General features: G+C 40.9%; 1 protein-coding gene across 1 annotated transcript in view; it reads left to right on the forward strand.

The window, feature by feature from the left end:
• MED13L (mediator complex subunit 13L) overlaps positions 1-23,701 on the forward strand; it is a 578,965-nt gene that overhangs the window by 534,012 nt on the left and 21,252 nt on the right. The window contains exons 22-27 of the mRNA XM_030217813.1: positions 3,698-3,917; positions 5,304-5,492; positions 10,471-10,694; positions 12,855-12,997; positions 15,700-15,858; positions 20,541-20,717. Coding sequence (XP_030073673.1) covers positions 3,698-3,917; positions 5,304-5,492; positions 10,471-10,694; positions 12,855-12,997; positions 15,700-15,858; positions 20,541-20,717 — 1,112 coding nt within the window. The remainder of the gene's footprint in view (positions 1-3,697; positions 3,918-5,303; positions 5,493-10,470; positions 10,695-12,854; positions 12,998-15,699; positions 15,859-20,540; positions 20,718-23,701) is intronic.

Raw genomic sequence — 23,701 nt, forward strand, 5'->3', positions numbered from 1 at the left:
CTTAGTGTCTTGTCACTGTTTTTTTCACTTAAAGAAATAATAAAGAATTCTTCTGCAGCACAAATCCCTATGTGATGTTTATTCAGTATAACTGTCACTGGCTTCTCTAAAATCTTTGAGCAGACAAACAATAGTGCAAGAATCAACATTAAATTATTTGCCTGCTGCAGCCACTCCCACCCTTGAGATCTGCAGGGATGTCCCTTATACCTCAACATAGTCTCCTCCTCCTTTGCTCTAGCTTCTTCTCTCAGTGACTCTGGGTCAAATCATCAGTCAATGAGATTGTTCTTTTCCTGTGATGATATGTTTCCTGTAAATGTTGCTAGATGCGTCCTTTTTCTAGTTCAAAGTTATTTTGAATCTACTTTTGTTGAAATGCTAATAAAAATAAAGAAATACAAAAAATGTATGGCAGGTCTAAATTCATAGCTTCGATGCCGAATATAGATAGTTTTTGTCTGATTCTGCTGACTGTTCAGTTGGGCTTTGCCTGTTATTTGAGCTGTCTGAGAGTCTGATGCTGTCTCTGTAGCTGACCCCACTGGTTTAATGCAGAATGTCTCTGTTAGTTGTCGGTCTTGTTAGATTATACGTTTCAAGAAACTGGAACTGGCTACTGTATATTTGTCTGTAAAGAATTGCGTTTGTTTGGAAGTGCACCACCCCAGAGATAGGTTTCTCCAAACCTCCACCACAAATTACTATCTCTGCCACCCCAAATCTTAGCAGTCACTGTCACCATACCCCTTGGTTTCAGCAAACACTTTTTCCAACAATCCCACCTATCCCCTCCTCTCCTCATTCCCAACAGTCATTCTCTCCAGTCCCTCCCCAGGTCTCTGCAGTCAATTTTTCAATCCTCCCCTTGCCTCATCAACGAAAGCTGCCTTTTACCTCTAAGAGCCCCTTCCCCAACCCCACAATCCCACAAACATGACCTACAAAAGATAGGGCTTTGTTTATTTGTGGCCAAAAGTTGCTCCAGTGTCCTTCCCCTGTGGCCACTCTACTCTAGACTAGCCCTTGGCAGCTCATGCCTCCTCATTCCTACACATCTAATGCCCAAGCATTGCCAATACTCACATGGATATACCACTTCCCGTGACAGAGCTGCACTCCATACTGCCATTATTCTTTTTAGATTAATGGAAATTAGAAGTATACAAGAGGGGTAGAGAAATCTCTGTCTGTCTGTCTGTCTGGGAGCAAAATTACTCTCTGAAAAGGTAGCAGAATGGGAAGAAATTTCGGTGTGGGAAACAGCAGTAAAAGTAATCATTGAAAGAGGAAGAACTGCTGACAGAAGGATGAGGTGAAGAGGGTGACTGGAAGGGCAGAACTGGAAAGAGAAGGAGTGGGACATGGTGTGGAGAAGCAAGGATGGAAGGGTAGAGGTAGAGCTGAAGGAGACCTGAAGAATGAGGGAAGTATGGAGAGGTTGAGACTTACTTGCAGGCTCATTTTTGAAAGAGATAGACGTCCAAAAAGTGACATATCAGCATTTGGATGTCCATCTCACAGAAACGTCCAAATCGGTATAATTGAAACCACATTTTGGACGTCTTTCTCCGAAGTCCGTCAGAAGGATGTCCAAATCTCAAGGGGGCGTGCCAGGGGCGTGTTCAAGGCGGGACTTGGGCATTCCTAAGACTTGGACGTCTTTCAGCCAAAATGGAACAAAGCAAAAACATCCAGGACTAAAACTTAAGACGTTTTGAGCTAGACCTGTTTTTATAACAAATAAGGCACATAAAGGTGTCCCAAATGACCACTGGAGGGAATCAGGGATGACCTCCCCTTACTCCCCCAGCGGTCACTAACCCCCTCCCACCCCCAAAAAGTGTGTTGAAGAACATTACCTGCCAGCCTCAGATGTCATACTCAGGTCCACTACAGCAGCATGCAGGTCCCTGGAGTAGTTTAGTAGTAGGTGCAGTGCACTTCAGACAGGTAGACCCAGGCCCATACCCCCACTACCTGTTACACTTGTGGAGGAAACAGCGAGCCCTCCAAAACTCACCAGAAACCCACTGTACCCACATATAGGTGCCCCATTCACCCGTAAGGGCTATGGTAGTGGTGTACAGTTGGGGGTAGTGGGTTCTGGGGGGCTTAGCTCACAAGGTAAGGGAGCAATGGTCAGATGTGTACCTGGGAGCATTTTATAAAGTCCACTGCAGTGCCCCCTAGGGTGCCCTGTTGCTGTCCTGGCATGTCAGGTGAACCAGTCTACTAAAAATGCTGGCTCCTCCTACGACCCAATGGCTTGAATTTGGACGTGTTTGTTTTTTTTTTTTTTTTTCAAAAATGGCCAAAAAACAAAGACGTCCAAATCACAGGACGTCCGTAATATTTTCGAACACAAAAGATAGACGTCCATCTTTTTCAAAAATGACCTTCTTCCCTGTTCAGAATTTGGACGTTTTTGTAAAACATCTAAATTCTGATTTAGATGTTTCTTTCGAAAATGCCCCTCTTGGTGTGGGGAGCAGAGAAGCAAGAGGTGTTTGTGAACGACAGGAGAGAGGGAAAAGAAAATTGAAGAGTTCAGGTGGGATAAAGAAAAACATAAAGAAAAGAAAAAAATAAAATAAATGGAATCTAGGAGTGACAAGGAAAAGGAAGATGATGACGGGGTAGAAAAATCTATGCTGAGAGAATACAGTGAATAACAAGAAGAAAACAGAAGTCAGAGGGGAGAGGAAATGTAGACAAAGAAAAAAATACATTAGTAAGGAAAAGCTAGATACATGAAAATAAATGAGGAATAACAGAGAAATACATAGGTAAATATTTTATTGGATCAGCCTCCTGCAGCTACAAATGGTTGAGGTGGTTGTAGTGAGCCTGGGATGAAGGAATGGAGTTGAGAGAGTGGTAGTGTGTGTATGAGGTGGGGGGGAAAGAAAGCTAATTGATGCCAGTCTGAGGGGAGGAGGGAAGTTCACCTTTTCCCCTTACCACTAATCTGATTTTTCTACCCCTTGCTCCCCCCAGAAAGGCAAACTGTGCCTCTAATCTTGGACTCTAAATCTAGCCACTAGGTGTCAGCCTAGTGTTAGCCATCTCCTACCAGGGGTTGTGAATGCTTTTTCTGCAGCATCCCCATCAACTTTGAAAATAGAGTACAAAATATTCCTGGGAAATGTTTTAAAATTGAAAACTGAAAATATAGTGTGTTTCTTATTCTGCATTGACTTGATGAAGGGAGCTTAGCACTTAGAAGCTAGTCTCAAATGTATTGACAACTTAGTCCTAAGTAAACTAATAACAACCAAAGAGATTTTTGAGAAAAAACCATGTAGATGATCAGTCAGTCAGAGGCATGACTTGTAGCAAAATTTAGATCTACCTTCTATTGAGGTTTCTTTGTGCAAGGCCAAAAAAATTACAGATGCAAATGTGATTCCTTCTCTAGGACTTTACAAATCCTTGCTTTTCTCCTTTTCCTGCAGCTCTGTGATTTTACCCGCCTGTCTGAGTCAGACCCCTAGTTCTCATGTGAATCTTCCGGTGCTGTAAACAATCTTTATTTTTGATGTTAAACCAGCAGATGTTTGTTTTTAAATGTGTAAAGAGGTGAAACTGTGTTCTATACGTAAGGTGGTCTTCACCCTTCCAGAAAAATAATTTTATATATATATTTGATTTTGCAAGTGTTTCTGCTGCTAATAACAATCATTCATACTTTTAGTGCAACAGAGAGAGAGAAAATTGGGACCCCTACAGAGCCTGAGTCTGCAGATAGCAATGCCTACCCTCCAGCTGTTGTGATCTATGTGGTGGATCCATTCACTTATACTGCAGAGGAGGACTCACCGTCGGCCAACTTCTGGCTCTTGAGCTTGATGCGATGCTACACAGATATGCTGGACAGTTTACCTGAGCACATGAGGAATTCCTTCATTCTGCAGGTAGGCATTATTGCTCCTACTCTACCCCTTCTTCCTTTTCCCTGTTTCTTGCTTTCTCCTACCATAAGTACATAAGTATTGCCATGCTGGGACAGACCAAAGGTCCATCAAGCCAAGCATCCTGTTTCCAACAGTGGCCAATCCAGGTCACAAATACCTGGCAAGATCCCAAAAAAGTACAAAACATTTTATACTGCTTATCCCAGAAATAGTGGCTTTTCCCCAAGTCCAATTTAATAATGGTCTATGGACTTTACCTTTAGGAAGCCGTCCAAAACTTTCTGCTAAGCCTTTACCACATTCTCTGGCAACGAATTCCAGAGTTTAATTACATGTTGAGTGAAGAAATCTTTTCTCCGATTCGTTTTAAATTTACTACTTTGTAGCTTCAACGCATGCCCCCTAGTCCTAGTATTTTTGGCAAGCGTAAACAGATGCTTCACGTCTACCCATTGAACTCCATCTGTCTCTAACTCATTGCGTAGAACATAAAAACATAAGAGCAGCCATACTGGGTCAGACCAATGGTCCATCTAGCCCAGTATCCTGTTTTCCAAACAGTGGCGAAGCCAGGTCAGGTCACAAGTACCTGGCAGAAACCCAAATCGTGGCAACATTCCATGTAGAACCCCAAAGAATAGCAAAATTCTGGAATCCTAAAGAGTGACAAGATTCCATGCAGAATCTCAAAGAGTAGCAACATTCCATGTAGAACCCTAAAGAATAGCAAGATTCTGGAATCCTAAAGAGTAACAACATTCCATGTAGAACCCCAAAGAATAGCAAGGTTCTGGAATCCTAGAGTGACAAGATTCCATGCAGAATCTCAAAGAGTAGCAACATTCCATACTACAAATCCCAGGACAAGCAGTTGCTTCCCATGTCTGTCTCAATAACAGACTATGGACTTTTCCTCCAGGAATTTGTTCAAAGCTTTTTTAGTCCCAGATACTCTTAACTGCTTTTACCACATCCTCCGGCAAAGAGTTCCAGAGCCCAACCACTCGTTCAGTGAAAAAATATTTCCATAATATTTGTTTTAAAATACCCTTTTAAAATATTTGTTTTAAAAGTATTTCCATGTAACATTAAGTCTCTCTTCTACTTCCTATAATTTTTCAGTACTATGAGCATTAATCCAGTGTAAATAAATAGCACATCAAAGCAAGGGTTGGACCTAATGTGGTTCAGATCCTAAATACTAGCTTCTGTCTAGCAATTAGACTTAGGGATGGTGCCTGCTGTACTGTGATGTTCCAAAACAAATACAGCACCCTTTCACATTGCCTTTCCCTGTGTCACTTTTGTTTATTGGAGACAGATGATACTGGCGCAGTGTGGAAGCCATCTCTCGGCTCATAACTCTGTTGAAATCTCCCCTTACAGATTGTGCCTTGCCAGTATATGCTGCAGACCATGAAGGATGAGCAGGTCTTCTACATCCAGCACCTGAAGTCCTTGGCGTTCTCGGTGTACTGCCAGTGCAGGCGGCCTCTGCCCACGCAGATCCACATTAAGTCTCTCACTGGTTTTGGACCTGCTGCCAGCATCGAAGTCACACTGAAAAACCCAGAGGTTAGTGCTAGTGTGGAGAACGTTCCAGGCCTGGTCTGTAGTTTCACAGAAAAACGAACATGGAGAGAGAAGATAGGGAGACTGGGAAGTGTTTATGTATACTGTTGGAAGGCTACAGTGTCATGGCCAAAGAATAAGAAGTGGAAACTCGATCATGCTCTTCGAAAACAGACTCAGGACACCCAGTGTAAAACTAAAGCTGTTTATTTGAAATAACTTGACACGGTACCATGTTTCAGCACATCTGTGCCTGCCTCTGGAGTCTTGATGCGTTTACTTGACTATCACATCTATCCTTGCTTATGAAATAAAAATAGGCTGGTTTTTAGAAAGACCGTTGATGAAAGAAATCCCACTCTTGGGACTTTTGTGTTCTTTCCACTTTCTGTGGTATTGTTTTGCTACAGTGACAGACGGAGTTTAACATCTTAAACTATACTGCACTGATATAGAGTGAAGATGGATGGATATGTATAAGGGATTTCTCGCTGTCTTACTGGTCCTTGACACACCTGAAAAGCTACTGAAATATGAAACAAAAAACTAAATGCTGATTTATCCCAGGAAAACAAAGTTTGGGGATAGGGAACGATGTAATGCTATTTAGGAAATCCATAGAAAGCTTGACGTAGTAACTAGTTTCTGATCCAGGAAGCCACATTACTTTCAGGTTTTGTATTGTAGTACAGACCTGCAGTGGACTGGCCATTTTCTGGAAGGGCATTTTGTGTCCCCGTCCTTTTACTTGATATTTTTATAAATCCATGATGAGAGGTTTGGAGAGTAAGAGAACATATGTAGAATTGTTCCTTCAGAGGGGACCTGAAAGGAAGGAAGGATGACAGGATTAGCTCATAGTGATAGGGGATGTGATTTGATATACCGCCTTTCTGTGGTTACAGTCAAAGCAGTTTACATGTTATATACAGGTGCCTATTTTCTACCTGGGGCAATGGAGCGTTAAGTGACTTGCTGAGAGTCACAAGGAGCTGCAGTGGGAATCAGTCCCAGTTCCCCAGATTCTCAGGCCACTGCACTAACCATTAGGCTATTCTTCCACTCCATTGGATCCAAAAAAAAATTAATTGGTCTTAAATGTGGAGAGAGCAGAGATGCTGTTGGTAGGGACCAAGGAGATGATATGCCTGAGATTTGGCAGGTAGTGAACAACCTGTTTGCCACAGTGAAGAATTTGGGGTAAAATCTAATGAGAACTGAGACTTAGACGGCCATATTTCTCAGCCATGTCCATGTCTGTGCTTACAGGATAAGATTAGTCAGGAGGTTATGTTCTTGCCTGGACATAAAGAGGGTAATTTTAGACAGGGCAGCTACTGAGGCGAAAATTTATAAAGACAAGTCTTTATAAAATATTATTGTACCTTTCCAGTGCAGAAATTTACACCTGAAAATGGCAAGGACAGAGCAAGAACAAGTATGCGTACAGTGTGTTTCGTGGCATTATGCCATATGCAATAAGTTTATCTTGTTGGGTAGACTGGATGGACCATGCAGGTCTTTATCTGCTTATGTAGATTAGCATATTTTATGATCTATGTGTGTACTTGCAAACTCCACCCCCTACATACCAACTAGCAAAGAATGTGCTATTATGTCATGCCAAGTACTTTTATACCAGCTGGTATTTTATAAGAAGACGCGTACACATGAAAATGACTTGGTAAAATTACTTTTTGTCTTACATAAAACCCAGTTTCCCATGAGAGAGTGCCAGAGGTTATTCACGTAAAAGTACACACAGCCTGGCTTGGCCTATGAGGAAGGCAATTGAAGTCCAGCTCTCCTCCTTTTATGCTGTTTGACCCTTCTTTCCCTGCCCCTTTTCCTTCTGCTCTGTGTGATTGGTGCGGTGTCCTATAGATCTTGTACGTTCTTTCTTTTCCATTTATTGTTTTTTTTTTTTAATATATTTGGTCTGTACACCGCTCTACTCTGTTGTCCAGATAGAGCAGTATAGTAAGTTCAATAAAACTATAAACATTACTACGAAGGAGCATACTTTGACGCAGCCTGCGTGTAGGCATGTTTGACTTAGTATGGGTGGAATGTGAGCAAAGGGGTGATGTAAATGCAGCTGCGGTTCATACCAGCGCATGCCTAGTGTATTATAAAGATAAATAGGGTGAAAAAAGGGCAACTTCCTGCCCTGTTATAAAATGACCCTCAGAATCATTTAGAACAGTGGTTCGTTCTCTAGTAATCTCCCAGTTCGACTTCTACACTGGTCTGTGGTGGAGGGAGGGGGACTGCCTCAAAATGCAGCCATAGATTGCAGGTGATCCAAAATGCTGGAGAACGATGATACACATAGTGCTTCCAGGTGGGCGCCATCTATGCATTTGTTACAGGACTTGCACTGGGTTCACCTAAAATAGGAAGAATACCAAAAATCCCTTCTTTTTAAAATTACATGCCTTGAGTGTTATAGGGCCCAGTTATCTAGGGGGAAAAACTGGGCAGTATCAACCTAGGTGAAATTTAAGATTGAGTCAGTATTGCCTGGTACAAACCCTCTCATTTAGAGAGGTGAGGAAGGTAAGAATCCAGCTGGAGATATTGTCAGTGGTGGGCCCTGACATGTGTAATTCCCTCCAAGTAGAATTGAGATTGGAACACCTAAGGTTTATAAAGAAAGAAGGTAAAGGTTTTCTTTTGCCCAGTAGAAGAATAAACGTATGGAAACCATTTGCTGCATGAAGTTCACGGGGAGGGTATTATTTGCATTGTATTTTATCATTTGTAATGTGCTATTGATTGCAAAAAAACATTGTCTCAGAATAGTAATGCAGTATAGAACTAATGTAGATAAATGCATCATTAATTAATTGTTGACTATTTAAACTGTTTTCCCCTAATTCTATACATTTGCACAAGTTAAAGAATAAGGTCACTTTCGTGCATAACTTAATTCAATAATTGACTGTTGATTGCATATTCACACAAGTATTGGCTATAATCGGCCTTAATTTGTGCCAATTCATGCCAGTTAGCAGTTACATGTGTAACTGACCTTAGTCATTATTCCATAAGTTGCACACTCAAATTCCAGAGCATGGTACTCGAAGAGGAACATGGACCTGGGAGGCGGCATGGGTGGGTTACAGGCATCTACATATATGTATAAAAAAGACAAGGAGATATATAATATAATAATAAAACGTAATGTAAATGAAAAATGACATAATATACATAATAAAAATATGATGAAATCATGGTGTACATAATGATAAATGTGCAGTGGAGAAATGGTTTATAAATCTCTTAATACAAATAAAGGATGTTACATATAATTGCATCTGGATCTGAACAAAAAGTGTTCACCTTGGTAAAAGGGAAAACAGAAGGATGCAATAATACTCTTATCAACCTTGGAAAAAAATCACAAAGGGTTTGTAAACCACTAGAATATATCAAAGGTGCATCAGTCTGTAAACAAGAAAATGTATTAATCTATAAAAGAGGAAAGTAGGGTAATTTGAACAAGAAAAAAAAAAGAAGAAAAACTATGGAAACTAATCAAGGATCCTTAAAGTGCATGCTGTGGTGGATGGTGCTGTGTTAAAAAGAAAGACTAAAAGAACAGCAAATAGCAAGTGAGCAAACAGCACTACACTATAAAGTGAGTTAAACCTTAAAAAGGGGGTCAAATGAGAATAAATGCTTCCTTGTCATCTATACCAGACCAGTCCAGAATAATGGGTTGTGTCCATCTACCAGCAGAGGGAGACAGAGAAAATAGTTCCAAGTAAACCGCCCCTTAAGGGTATTGTGCAGCCTGGAATGCTCAGTATTTTTGCTGTCTCCTAGCGGATGGTGGACGGATCGTGCAGCTGCTCTGGATTGCTGGCTGGTAGCTCCTGTCCCAGATTCTTCTTTTCAGGAAAGAACATAATTTTTCCATTAGTATGCTCCAAGTAAATATGCACGTGTCACAAAGTTTCAAAACTATTTGTCAGGTCTGTTCTTCAGATATACAACAGAGCAAAAAAAAAGTAATGATACAAAAATACGGTGGGCATATAAAGTGAATAAGTAGAGCAAAGTGTAAAAATAGAAAATGGAAGAACACTGTACATGCTCTTTGCAGTGATGGAAGTTAAAGGAGAAATATATAACACTGTCCTCTTCGTAAGAGAAATAGGGATAAACAAAGCGGGACAGAGTGAACCGGAGGCGCGGAGAAAGGTCACAAGTTTCATCTAAAAAACAGTGGTCTGCAAGTAAAAAGGCAATACTGACATCCAGAATCAAAGCTACGTCAGTAATGTATAATAACTCAGAAAACAATATATAAATAACTACATACCTTTAAAAAGTCTGAAGTGCACATTGGATACAGCAAGACATAAGATCGCGGTAGAAACAGGAAAGTGGTTCTGACCGGGGTTCAAATACTCAAAAAAGGCACGAAGGAGGACAAATGCCATGCATGCACTCCATAGCGGTAAAATAAATAAACAAAAGCAATGTATGTGGCGATGCTGAAAAGCAGTTCCCACTCATGGTAAAAGGAGAAGAGGCATAAATAATAACAAAATGATAAGATGATAAAAGTTGAGATACGTGAAAAAAAAAGTTAAAATGTACAACGTCACTTTCTCATATTTTTATTATGTATGTTATGTCGTTTATCATTTACATTTCATTTTATTATTATATATCTCCTTGTCTTTTTTTTTATATATGTAGTTGCAGCCTAGATGCTATTTTTATAAGGTATAATTGCTTTATTTTAGACTCCTGAGGCAGGCATCTGGCCAAAACATGGTGCCATGTCGAGTCCCTTTACTCTTCAAATAAAGACGACTGCTGTGTGAAATTTCTGGACTGCATCGTCATTCTTCCTTGAGTGTGGAAGTGTCCTGTTGCGTACACTATTCCTTTGCTCTTCCTTGGAGACTAAATGCTACCATATGTTCTCTGAAGTGATATTGATTCTGATGTTCTTTGCTTGCAGCGGCCTTGTCCAATCCAGCTCTACACCCCTCCATTCATACTGGCACCGATCAAAGACAAGCAGACAGAGCTGGGAGAGACATTCGGAGAGGCCAGTCAGAAGTACAATGTCCTCTTTGTGGGGTATTGTTTGTCTCATGACCAGCGCTGGCTCCTGGCCTCCTGCACAGACCTCCATGGAGAGCTGCTGGAAACCTGCATTGTGAACATAGACCTGCCCAACAGGTAGAAACTATGACATTCAAGTGCTTAGGAGATTAGTGCATCATGTTTGTAATATCTTACGGTGGTACTCTGCTTCATTAGCTCAATTATATTCAAAAACTTAGGCTTCCCTGTTCAAATCATCTGTTTGAAAGAATATCTAAGCAAAGAAAAATTGACATTTCCTCTGTGTGGTACTAAGTTAAAGAAGACATCTTTCTACAAATTTTAATACATCATTTTATTTTAAATTCTGAAACAAAATATGGCAAAAATAGCAAACAGTGAATACATGAAGTGCAAATGTTTGGACACCCTTTCGGTCAGTGCTTTGTAACACCTTCTGTATCAGAAATAGTAGCTTCCAAAATTACATGTAACCAGTAAAGAGACTTTTTGTTCTTGCTTTTTGCAATTTTTTTCTCACTCTTCTTGCTTGAATAGCTATTTAGGTCTCTTTTCATACACTGCATGTTTCAGATCTTCCCACAAATTTTCAATAATAATCAAGTCTGGAGTCTGGAAGACCATTCCAAAACCACCACCTTCCCTGGCTGTTAGACATTATCTTTTAGAATATTTTGATAATTAGTTGAATCCATTTTTCTGTCCACCCACACAATAGTTCCTGTGCTGGCTGTCACAGTCAATACCAAATCATAATGTAAGTAGAGCCACTCTTTTGCCTAACAGTTGACTAGGAATTATTTTCTAAACATGCTTCACCCTTTTGTCCCCAAATGTAACTTGCTTGATTTTGATTATTTGTTCTTTGATCCAAAGGACTTTGTTCTAAAAGGTTTTCCCACCCTTGCGAATCATTCTTAATGTAAGCAGTTCTATCTGTGGATCAGTGGATAACTATCCCAGTGTCGGCTAAACTCTTTGGCAGGTCTAATGCTGGCTTAACTAGTAGGTGAACTAGGCTGTCCATCACTGGATACCCCAGTGATACCTGGGCAGAACCAAGGTAGTCACAGCCTATATTCAGCGGTTTTCTCGCTCAGCGTATCGAGCCATCATGTTTAACTTCGAACAATGCATAAGTTGTGTGAAAGGAAATACTGTCTGGCATGGCAACTCCAGAAGGGATAGTGGAAAGACTCCAGCAAACGCTCATATGGCAAACAAGAGAACATTTATTTGCAAAACAACCCAACATGGCAATGTTTTGGCATCAGCCTGCATCAGGACAATAGCACAGTGCACCGCTGACTACACAAGACTTGCTGACTGAAATTCTTCTGATTTTAAGCAGTGCTGTACAAATTCACGAAGTGTATGGCTCCTATACTTGAGATCGTCAGCAAGTTTTGTGTACTGTGATCTTGTCCAATAATATTTATCACCCCTGATCAGTCTGATGCCAAAAATGTGGCTACATTGGGTTTTTTTGTAAATATATTTTATCCTTTTTGCCATACTGATGTATGCTGGCGTCTTTACCATTAGCCCTCCTGGAGCCGCCATTCCAGACGGTTTCCTTTGATTGTTCTTTTCACTGCCTCTTCGACATCTTCCGGGTATATAAGTTGTGGCAACTACTGTTCATGTAGGGATTTATTGACACATAAAATTTGACCAGCGGTGCCTAAACTTTTGCAAACTTAGCTCACAGCCCACTCCTCATGGCAGCTGAGTTGGGATACTCGGTGATGGAAGAAGACTTAGGCACAATATCATCATTTCCTTAGATGCTCAGTTACAGGGCCTCATGTGATACCACCGTTAGTGCATAGAGAAAATGGCCTATTTTGTTAGTCCATGGTGCTCTGAATCACCTGAGTGAAATGCTGGCCATCATCAGACATGGACAAGATATAAAACAACATCTTGAAGCCCTGTGTAGTCTAAGATAAGTTAATGAAACATTAAAGATAGAGTATATTATAACTCTAATCATAGGTCTGCTTGGCAGTGAATTCTGTGAGAACTAATGCAGTCTTCTCGCTGTTTGGTATATACACCAACCCCAGGGTGATCATGTGGTCTGATATTTGCCCTTTGATAAAAATGAATCTACACCTTATGTACCAAGAAGGCAGTTCCTTTTTCAGATTAATATCTCCATTCTCTCTTTCTTTCCTATGAATTGAGGTCCGATTATTCCCCATTTTGCTGACATTGTATGAGAAGTAAAATCTCTCTCTATGACTTGGCTTATTTTTCCTCTTTATGTAGGTCCCGACGGAGCAAAATGTCTGCAAGGAAGATTGGTCTGCAGAAGCTATGGGATTGGTGCATAGGAATTGTGCAGATGACATCACTGCCATGGAGATTAGTAATTGGTCGTCTTGGACGGGTTGGCCATGGAGAGCTAAAAGGTGAGATTCCTCTGAAGCAGGCTAACAGCGTGAGGATATATTTCGATGGTGCAGTATGGGATAGAAATATTCCCTTTGCCTGTAATGACCAGGAAAGAGCAGGCTTCTTCTTAGTTGTCATAACCTACCTATGATTAAATTTTATGGTATGGGAAGTGAGCACCTAGAAGTAAACACACGTAGAATTTAGGATCATCAAGGCTGACTCCACAGAAGAAACGTTTAATTTAGTTTACTGATACCAGATTACAAGTCTGTGAAAAGGTAGGATGGAGGAGAGACCTTCTACTTATGGTATCAGTTCTAGAAAATCTATTCACAGGTCATAGCCCTGGATTGTTAGCTGTAAACATGCCCGATATTACTTTTGGTGGTTAAGCTTTGGGGCACTGGCTAGCACCGGACACCTCTATGGAGAAAAATAGAGAAGCTTTTCATTGTTTTTCAAAGGGAAGGGAAATGTTTTTGATAGAACAGAGCAGGGTGAAAGAATTAGTCTGTGGGTACTGTCTCCAAATAGGTTCGTTTTATGCAAACAATAACAGTAGTGAACCTCATCCTAAGCTGGGGTGTGTGCAGTATGATCTCAGTTTCCAAATTTACTGTTAACATTCACCATGGTACTTGCATCATAGCAGAGAGAGCTTCTTTCTAAAGATCGTAGGATGTAATATGTATCGACAGCCTATCCAGTTGGGTTTGGAAATTGCTTCTAATTAAGGCTGTGACACCAGGAATGATGGGAAATATTTCTGTATCTTTCTGCAACATTTTCTTGGTCTGTAACTGCACTGATTGGTACTTGAGAATCTTCTTTCTCTTCTCTTGATTCACAAAATAATCAGTTATCACTGGCACCTCTATTATCAGTGTCATTCTCATCTTATTTTCTTTACTGCTATGCCAGGTTCAGGCTCTGTTTATTTGATATACTGTCTATATAATTAAAGCAGTTTACAAGTTTAGTGACACGATAATAAAACAATCTAAAATGGAAATAAGAACAAAGACAAAAGAGAAAAACAGCAAAGACAAAACATTGATACCAGAGGAAAGATTACAAAATAGAACAAAGGGGAGTCAGGGGAAGGTAACACAAGAGGGAGGTAAGACATAAGTACATAAGTACATAAGTAATGCCACACTGGGAAAAGACCAAGGGTCCATCGAGCCCAGCATCCTGTCCACGACAGCGGCCAATCCAGGCCAAGGGCACCTGGCAAGCTTCCCAAACGTACAAACATTCTATACATGTTATTCCTGGAATTTTGGATTTTTCCAAGTCCGTTTAGTAGCGGTTTATGGACTTGTCCTTTAGGAAACCGTCCAACCCCTTTTTAAACTCTGCTAAGCTAACCGCCTTCACCACTTTCTCCGGCAACGAATTCCAGAGTTTAATTACACGTTGGGTGAAGAAAAATTTTCTCCGATTTGTTTTAAATTTACTACACTGTAGTTTAATCGCATGCCCCCTAGTCCTAGTATTTTTGGAAAGCGTGAACAGACGCTTCACATCCACCTGTTCCACTCCACTCATTATTTTATATACCTCTATCATGTCTCCCCTCAGCCGTCTCTTCTCCAAGCTGTATAGCCCTAGCCTCCTTAGTCTTTCTTCATAGGGAAGTCGTCCCATCCCCGCTATCATTTTAGTCGCCCTTCGCTGCACCTTTTCCAATTCTACTATATCTTTCTTGAGATGCGGCGACCAGAATTGAACACAATACTCAAGGTGCGGTCGCACCATGGAGCGATACAACGGCATTATAACATCCTCACACCTGTTTTCCATACCTTTCCTAATAATACCCAACATTCTATTCGCTTTCTTAGCCGCAGCAGCACACTGAGCAGAAGGTTTCAGTGTGTTATCGACGACGACACCCAGATCCCTTTCTTGGTCTGTAACTCCTAACGTGGAACCTTACATGACGTAGCTATAATTCGGGTTCTTTTTTCCCACATGCATCACCTTGCACTTGCTCACATTAAACATCATCTGCCATTTAGCCGCCCAGTCTCCCAGTCTCGTAAGGTCCTCTTGTAATTTTTCACAATCCTGTCGCGATTTAACGACTTTGAATAACTTTGTGTCATCAGCAAATTTAATTACCTCGCTAGTTACTCATCCTTTGAGTGATTGCAAGCCAACTGGTAAAAAGTAAAATTGTCAAATCAAAAGAGGAAAACTATCAATGCCTGAAAGCAGTTTGGACTTGAATTTGCTGAGAGATGTCTCTAGTCATAGGTAAAAGGGTAAAGAGTTTCAAAGAGATGGTGCCGTGGCACTAAAATAGGAGAGGAGTATGGTATGAGGTGATTTGCCCAAAATGCAGGAGAGCCAGAGGACTGAATGTGGTAGATTAGATCTAGAATTTTATAGGGCATTTTGTCTGGTTTCCTTGCATCAGGCTTTTTTTTTTTAACTGTTGGAAAGGGAATGTCCCAGGCCATCTCAAACCTCTTCATTCTCCATAATGCTCTTAGGGTCATGATCTTGTGCTTTTTCAGTACAGCAGCATTGTAGTGTAGATGAAGTTTCCAGTGCATCTTTCTGAATAGAAATTTATACTCACAACTTTGCAGCCAGCTATGAGATGGGTAACTGTTTTTAGTTCTTCCTTAAAGAATCCACATATGTCTGTTGTACCGTTTTTTTCTAGACTTGCTATGAGCCATAACCTGTTCTTCTTCTCTTTCAGACTGGAGTATCCTCCTTGGAGAATGTTCTCTTCAAACCATCAGCAAACAGCTGAAAGAGGCATGCCGCATGTGTGGGATCTCCTCTGCTGACTCCCCCTCCATCCTCAGTGCTTGTCTGGTTGCCATGGAACCTCAGGGGTCATTTGTTGTTATGCCAGGTATATATTATTGACCCAGCCCCTCCTAGACTTCTGACAGACCCCCAGGTCTTTCCCTCCTGCCTTTTCCCCATACTGTCTTCTTTGATCATTTTCCCTCATCTACAAATCTCCCTTTCCCTGGGGTTTGGGGCCTGGCAGCGGCAGCCAGATGAGAGAAAGACAGCTTGGGGCCTGTCGGGTGTTCATTGTGTAGATTCTGCAGTGATCCTGGTCCTTGAACCATTTTTCTTGTTAACAGAGAGGTGTGGTAGCCGTGTTAGTCCACTCTTAAAGGTTATCAATAGAAATCAAACAAAATAAAACATGGAAAAGAAAATAAGATGATACCTTTTTTATTGGACATAACTTAATACATTTCTTGATTAGCTTTCGAAGGTTGCCCTTCTTCCTCAGATTTCACAAGACCCCACAGTCATTCACAAAGGAAAAATATTAAATATAAAGGACTATTTTACATGCTCATCTTCCAATGTGGTATATATCATTCAGTGTAAGAAATGTAACGAAGGATACTGTATTGGAGAAACAGGCCAGATGCTTAAGACAAGATTCAATTTACATAGACATCACATGAACAATACTGGTGCCAGTAGGGCTCCCACCCCTGTTGGTCAGCATTTTACAGGACCAGGACACTGTACCAGTGATTTCACAGTAAGAATACTGAAAGGTAATTTTAAAACAATACAGGATCGTAAGACCTTTGAAATAAGAATGATTGAATATTTTGATACCCAGCAAACAGGACTTAATAAGGATCTGGGTTTTCTAACTCATTATAAAACATAAGCTGTATTTCTCCGTTTATTTCTCTGTTTATTACCCTCCTCTCACCTACCAACACCCATTCTGTTAGAATATCAATGAAATGCTTTGATGTCCCCATGCATACCCCCACCCTCCCACTCTGTCAGACAGTCAAAGTAATGCTTTGATGTTTCTCTCATATATACTATCTGCTACCTCATTTGCTTATTTCCGATCTGAGGAAGAAGGGCAACCTTCGAAAGCTAATCAAGAAATGTATTAAGTTATGTCCAATAAAAAAGGTATCATCTTATTTTCTTTTCCATGTTTTATTTTGTTTGATTTCTATTGATAACCTTCTTGTTAACAGAAAGGGGGTGAGGTCACCTCAAAACCTGAAAATGCTTAATATGTGATATATAGATAGATATGCTGTAATACATATTAAGATATAGAGATCAGTTAGGGTTACATTGGGATTTTGTATATGTGTATAATTGATAGATTGGAAAAAGGATATATAAATAAAAGTGTAGATGTAAAAGTGGAGAATAAATGATCACTAAATATAACTTAATATTAGAAAAATATTGAATATCAAAATCAAAAAGTAAGATGGTCAAAGTAATAAGTAAACCTATCTAAGAGAAAATAAACCATCACATATAGATTTCTTAGAAAAGAGAAATGAAAATAAAAATTAGATTAATGGAACAAATAAGAAAAATAAAAACAATATAAAAATAATAAAATTACAGCCCCATTTTAGATAGAATGTAATCAATAGAAATAAAATAAAACATTGAAAAGAAAATAAGATGATACTTTTTTATTGGACTAACTTAATACATTTTTTGATTAGCTTTCGAAGGTAACCATTCTTCATCATCTATGTACTCAAGATAGAATGTAGAAATTGGAATTAAGATGTCCAGGTCGGGACATGTCAAATTACGGTAGTATTTTAGGAAAGGCTTTGCTTTTTCTATGCTGCATGCAGGAATGCATGTGTGTGCACCGATTATGGGGTCCTTTTACTAAGCTGCAGTAAAAAAAATGGCCTTAGCTTGCCCTTACTCAGGACTTTCTCATACACAAAGGGCATTTCTACTGCAGCTTGAAAATGGCTGATTTTCCCAATTAATGGCCATGTACTAGTGGCAACATTTTGTAGGCAGTAAGGGCCCCTGCGTTAATCAGTGCACAGTAATGTGGCTGAGCTAACTGATTCATGCTGTCATGCCCGCTTTCTGCCCCCTGTGATGAAACAGTGGATTTCTGAGCCTAAAAACTGTATTTATTTCATGAAGTGGATTTCTCCTAATTGGCCAGCAGATGGCACTTATTTTGAGTTTTAAAGCTGTTGCAGAAAAAGACTTTCTCTCTCCCAGTTTCAGCTTATGGAAAGGCAATCTGCAGTACCATTGGGCAGCTACTTTCAAAATTGATGCCCTGGGCTCTGATTGGCCCTGGATTTCAAATCTAGCCTGGAGGTACTGGATTTTCCCCAGTCTCAGCCAGGGAGCGGAGAGAGAAAGATCTCTTTACTGAGGCCCTGTGAGCAGCTAGATTTCCTGAACTCCCCAGGTACTACCAAGTAGTAAACAAATGTTTAGATAGTTTTATAATTGATCCATATTCAGTTACCTGTTATTGCTTGCTGATTTCACCTTTTTCTGTTCAACGTTCAGGTTCTGTGACATTAAATCTTATTTAGTTTATTGGCTCTGCTGTCCTGGACTGACTAAGAATCCTGATTCATGTTTTTGGGTCTGTGGGTGCTTTCTGGGAACTGTGGGACCCCTGGAGTGTGGCCCCAGTGTCCTAGAAATCACTGGGGAATAACCTGAGAGGGGCAACCTAGCCCATATTCAAGCAGGACCCAGTCGGTGGGTGGAGGGTGCTAGTATAGAGCATGAGCCCAAGTGCAAGCAGTGCTGGGCAAACCCTTCAGGTGGCCATGGGTTAGCCGCAGCTGGGTGCTAGGCATTTTATGACACCCCCTTTGAGAAAAATATAGAGTTTTTCTTTTTATAGCACATGGTTTGCACTCACACTGCAGGCTTCCTCAGCAAGCCCCATTTTAAGCCCTTTTAAGCTCTGGTAAGTGCGCAGTAGCACTTACTACAGCTTAGTAAAAGGGCCCCTATGTGCAACCATTTTACAACTGTCAATATCTAAAACCTCAACGGAGACAACTCAGAATCACACACCTCTTAAGTGTCAGCATTGACATGTGTGAAGTTGGTATTACAGAAACTAGACACACAGTTGTGTTTGTGTGCCAGTTTGGAAACCTGCACATCTAAATGCTCCCAGCTACGTACAGAGCTACAGTCATTCAGCACAGTCGATACTGGAGGATTATGAGGGTATCTATCTCCAGCCCAAAACGAGCACTTCTACAAAACCTTTTATTTTTCTTGGAGCAGCTGCTAATCCCAACATTGAAATGAGGAATGCATTTGCATTTTGTTGGTCCCACCCAAACCACACCCCCATGCCCTGTGCATGAATTGAAGATTTTCCTGAGTAAATCCCAGCTATCTAAGATTCAGGTTTCAACTTTTATTTGATATGCACTTGTAAGTGCCAGTATTTATACATGTATATTGCGAGTAGAGCTTGTACAATAAGGGTCTCGATGTAAAATTGTTAATCTCAAGTGTGAAAATCCAAAGGAAATAGTCCTGGTATTTAAAAATGGGTAATAGAATGGATTAAAAAATCAGGAAATGCTAAACGCCTGAGATACCTGATATTTCTGAAACATCTATAGACGTGATAAGGGGGTAACTTTATAAAGCTTTTCCTAAGTCTAAAACTTGCTTTATTTTTTATTTTTGTTACATTTGTACCCCGCGCTTTTCCACTCATGGCAGGCTCAATGCGGCTGGCAATGGAGGGTTAAGTGACTTGCCCAGAGTCACAAGGAGCTGCCTGTGCCGGGAATCATAGTAACATAGTAACATAGTTAGATGACGGCAGAAAAAGACCTGCACGGTCCATGTAGTCTGCCCACGATAAACTCATATGTGTATACCTTACCTTGATTTGTACCTGTCTTTTTCAGGGCACAGACCGTATAAGTCTGTCCAGCAGTATTTCCCGCCTCTCAACCACCAACCCCTCTTCCCCCCGCCACCCAATTTCAGCTAAGCTTCTGTGGATCCATTCCTTCTGCACAGGATTCCTTTATGCCTATCCCACGCATGTTTGAATTCCGTTACCGTTTTCATGTTCCTCAGTTCCCCAGGACCAAAGTCCACCACCCTAACCACTAGGCCACTCCTCACTTTTACTTGCAGAAGAATGCTTTTATGTAGTTGCATGACCACATATGCACACAAAAAGGATCACATGTGGAATAATGCACTTGCTTTTCTGGACTGAGGTGGAGTTATGATATGTGCATATTTTAAAAATATGGGGGGGGGCATGCTTAGGGTGAACACATAAATTTACAGCTTTTCAGGTTTGTCTGTGGGTGCTATTGGGGCTGGACCCAGATGCCTATGTGGCCTTTATAAGAGGCACCATTTCGGACTTCTCACATTGGTGTCCCATTATAAACATCTGCATGATGGTGAGGGTCATCTCTAAATATTAATAAGCGAGTAGAGAGTATTTAGTATTTCAGAATTAACATATATACCACAAGTTGCTGTTTATTCAGTCATGATATTACCTCATCATGTCCTTAATAAAGAGGCTTATTTAACAAGACTTGATTTACCAAAACCTTTCACTCACAGAAACTGGATTATTTTTTTTTTCCATAAAGCAGACCAAAAGACCTTGAACAGATCAATTTGGTTTTAATCACTGTTCTGGAAGGTCTTATTTGAGTAGTTTCCTTGTACAGATCAGCCCAGGGCATGTGGTTTCAAAGGTTGCGGATGTTAATGTTTTTCTCATCTCTGTTGTGACAGATGCTGTTACCATGGGCTCTGTGTTTGGACGCAGTACTGTTCTGAACCTGCAAACATCTCAGCTGAACACACCCCAGGACGCTTCCTGCACACATATCCTGGTATTTCCCACCTCTGCAACAATCCAGGTGGCACCATCCAATTATCCCAATGAAGATGGTTTCAGTCCCACCAACGGTGAGCAAGTTCTACTCAACCTGAAATTAATGAGTTAGTTGGTTCTTGTAATGCACATTCTAGGAAGGACCCAGATAGACTGTTCAGGAGCAGGGCTGGTCTTAGTAATTGCAGGGCCCTGTGCAGAACAGTTCAGTGGGCCCCCTGCCTGCGCCCTCCCCCTTGCCCAAGCCCACCACCATAAGCCATAATGTATCAGTTTAAAAAGAGATTTAGAGCTCTCGGAACCCCACCTCACCCCATACCTTGATATGCATCCACCATGTTTCAGTAGAGAGCGGCAGACAGTGACAGCAATTTTCATATCCTATCAGCTGCTGAGCCCAGAGCCTCCTCGCTGGGAATCCTTGCGGAAGCAGGAAGTGATATCAAAAGGGGGCGGGATGCAACAGCAAGGAGACTGCAGGCTTGGCAGCTGGCAGGATATGAAAATCGCTGCCTGATGCTTTCTACCAATGTGGATGCACATTATGGTAGTGAGCAGGGAGGTGTGTTCCGAGACAGGACAGACATGCCAGAGATTCCGTGGCCTCTAGGAGCGCGAGGCCTGTGCTACCACCCCTGTCGACCCTGTTGAAGAGTCTTGATTAACTTTGCACCATGTTTGCTGATCACCACTATCAAGTCCCTCCTTGCATCTCCCTCCTCTTTCCTTTGCTTGGACCAAATTTTCCTACCTTGAGGTATAGGCATAGAAAAGACCAGATGTAGGACTATATTTACTTTAAAAATAATATATTTATATCCCGCACCATCTCCTAATCTAGACAGGTTACAAGAAAACATACACATTAAAATAATATATCACAACAAGAATTCTTAAAATAATAGTAGCAAATCCAGCCAGGTTCAACTCAAATGAAATGTAGCATTCAAATGTACAATTTATATGTGCTGTTGGACATGGCGGCCATCATCTCTTTTACCTGAATGGGTGGTAGGTGGTAAGAGCAGCAGCATTGCAACACGCAGCTTTGTGATCTAGGCCCATTTCTGCAGATCACGCTGGATGGCACGGGGGGGGGGGGGGGGGGGGTACAAAGGTTTGGAGCAAAACAAGGAGGAGGGAATTTAAAAGAAAAGGGCAGGCTGGCTCTTCTCTGATAGATTTCTATATACATACGATTCTGACAGTTCTTCAGATACTGTAGCAGCACAGAGGCATCAAGGAAAGGCCCTGGCAATTAGGAACTACAGTAATACCTCGGTTTTCGTTGACTTCGGTTATTGTGGGTTTCGGTTTTCATCTATTTTTTCCGCGAAACATTTGTCTTGGATTTCGTCGGTGTGCCCATGTGACCTCGCCGCTAATTTTGCAAAAACAAAGGGCGACCCACGCGTTCTTCTGCTCAGTGTGGCATTGCCTCGGTTTTCGTCGGTTTTGGATTTCGCCGATTGTTTTCGGACAGATTATCGACGAAAACCGAGGTATCACTGTATTTCTGTAACCATCCACCTGTACATAGACACCGAGAGGGCACCTGATTGGCCCATATTCTACAAAGGAAAGCCGGCACTACTTTCCTTTTAACAAAAATACTAACATAACCAGGTATAAACATGCGTACGTGCTTGGATTTAACTAACACACACAAATCACAACTCTGCCCATGCTTCATCCAAACTCCATCCCCAGATATGCCTGCACTTAAAATGTATGTGTGTTCTTGTCATTACACCTGCTTTCTGTGAAGGTAATCTTTTAAGAGATATTTTAAATGCATATACACATGAAAATTTCTATTCTGCTCAGTCTAATACTCATGATCATTTAAAGCAGACTTAGACAATACCAAGTGAAATAACTTCAGGCTAAAACAATGTTATTGGAGCAGTAACCTCACCATCTGGCACCACTTCAACTAACAGTCAATATGAGTTATCCATTATGGAGGCTTCAAGAGAAGACCTTCCTCAATAAACTAAGTGTTTACATAGGAATTTAAGAAAAAAAAAAAAAAAAAGAGAGCGCCTAATTGCAGTACCCCAGGCTTAAAAAAAGAAATTGCTTTCTCTTTTGAGTTTCTCTGCACGTACCTGGATATATTCTTGCGTAATATTCATCAAAGAAACCCAACACCTTCATGGGATTCTCCCTCACTGATATCCCATTTGTTGGCATTTTTAGAAGTGCTTTATGTACTGCTGTGCCATGTTTGTGTGGATGGGAGGTGGGCATCAAGATTATATACGTTGTCCTAAAAATCATTTTCAGGTTTCCTGTTGATGTCTGCAGAATACATAGTTCATCTTCCCAGTTAGCATTCAGTATCCCCACCTAAAATCTTCTTTATGTTTATTTCTTAATATACAACTCTTCAAGCAAATAATCAGAACAGTTTACAGTAATAATCATAAAAAATCAGAATCATAAATTCAGAAAGTAAAGAACTACAGAGAAATAATAGGAAGAGAGAGGGGCAAATACAGGAAAAGGGAAACGGGGGGAGTGGGAATGAGTTATGGGGCAATGCTGTACTCAGCCCTCTACTGCATGGTGCCTGCTAGGCCTGGGAAAGCTAATGAGCAGAGATATGTTTTCAATATGGCCTTGAACCTTATGTATGATAATTCAGTATGAAGGGAGCGCATTCCATAGGGTGGGAGAGAGGTTTAAAAAAAAAGCGCTATTTGTTGTGTGCAACACCTTGTACCAGGTATAGAGAGCTGAGAATTGCAGACCTGAATGTGTTGGATAAATTGAAGAACACTGCTTACACTTTCCTCCACTTCTTTACTCCTGTTAAGGGCTCACTACCAACACAGTAGAATAGTGCTGGCCAAGCATTATACAACATAGAAAAATAACTCTTCCTTAATAATCTTACAACCCAGTATTGAAAAGCACGTATCCTACTATATGGATAAGTGCCTTCTCTGCGAATTTTCAGCTGCATTGTTTGGATACTTCTGCTGAAATTTCTTACAGACTGCCCCAGAAAGTGCCAGAATAGAGCAAGAGTAGATCGTGGGTATTTGTCCAA

Source organism: Microcaecilia unicolor, chromosome 11 (genome assembly GCF_901765095.1).
Source record: "Microcaecilia unicolor chromosome 11, aMicUni1.1, whole genome shotgun sequence".
NCBI classification, from domain to species: Eukaryota; Metazoa; Chordata; class Amphibia; order Gymnophiona; family Siphonopidae; genus Microcaecilia; species Microcaecilia unicolor.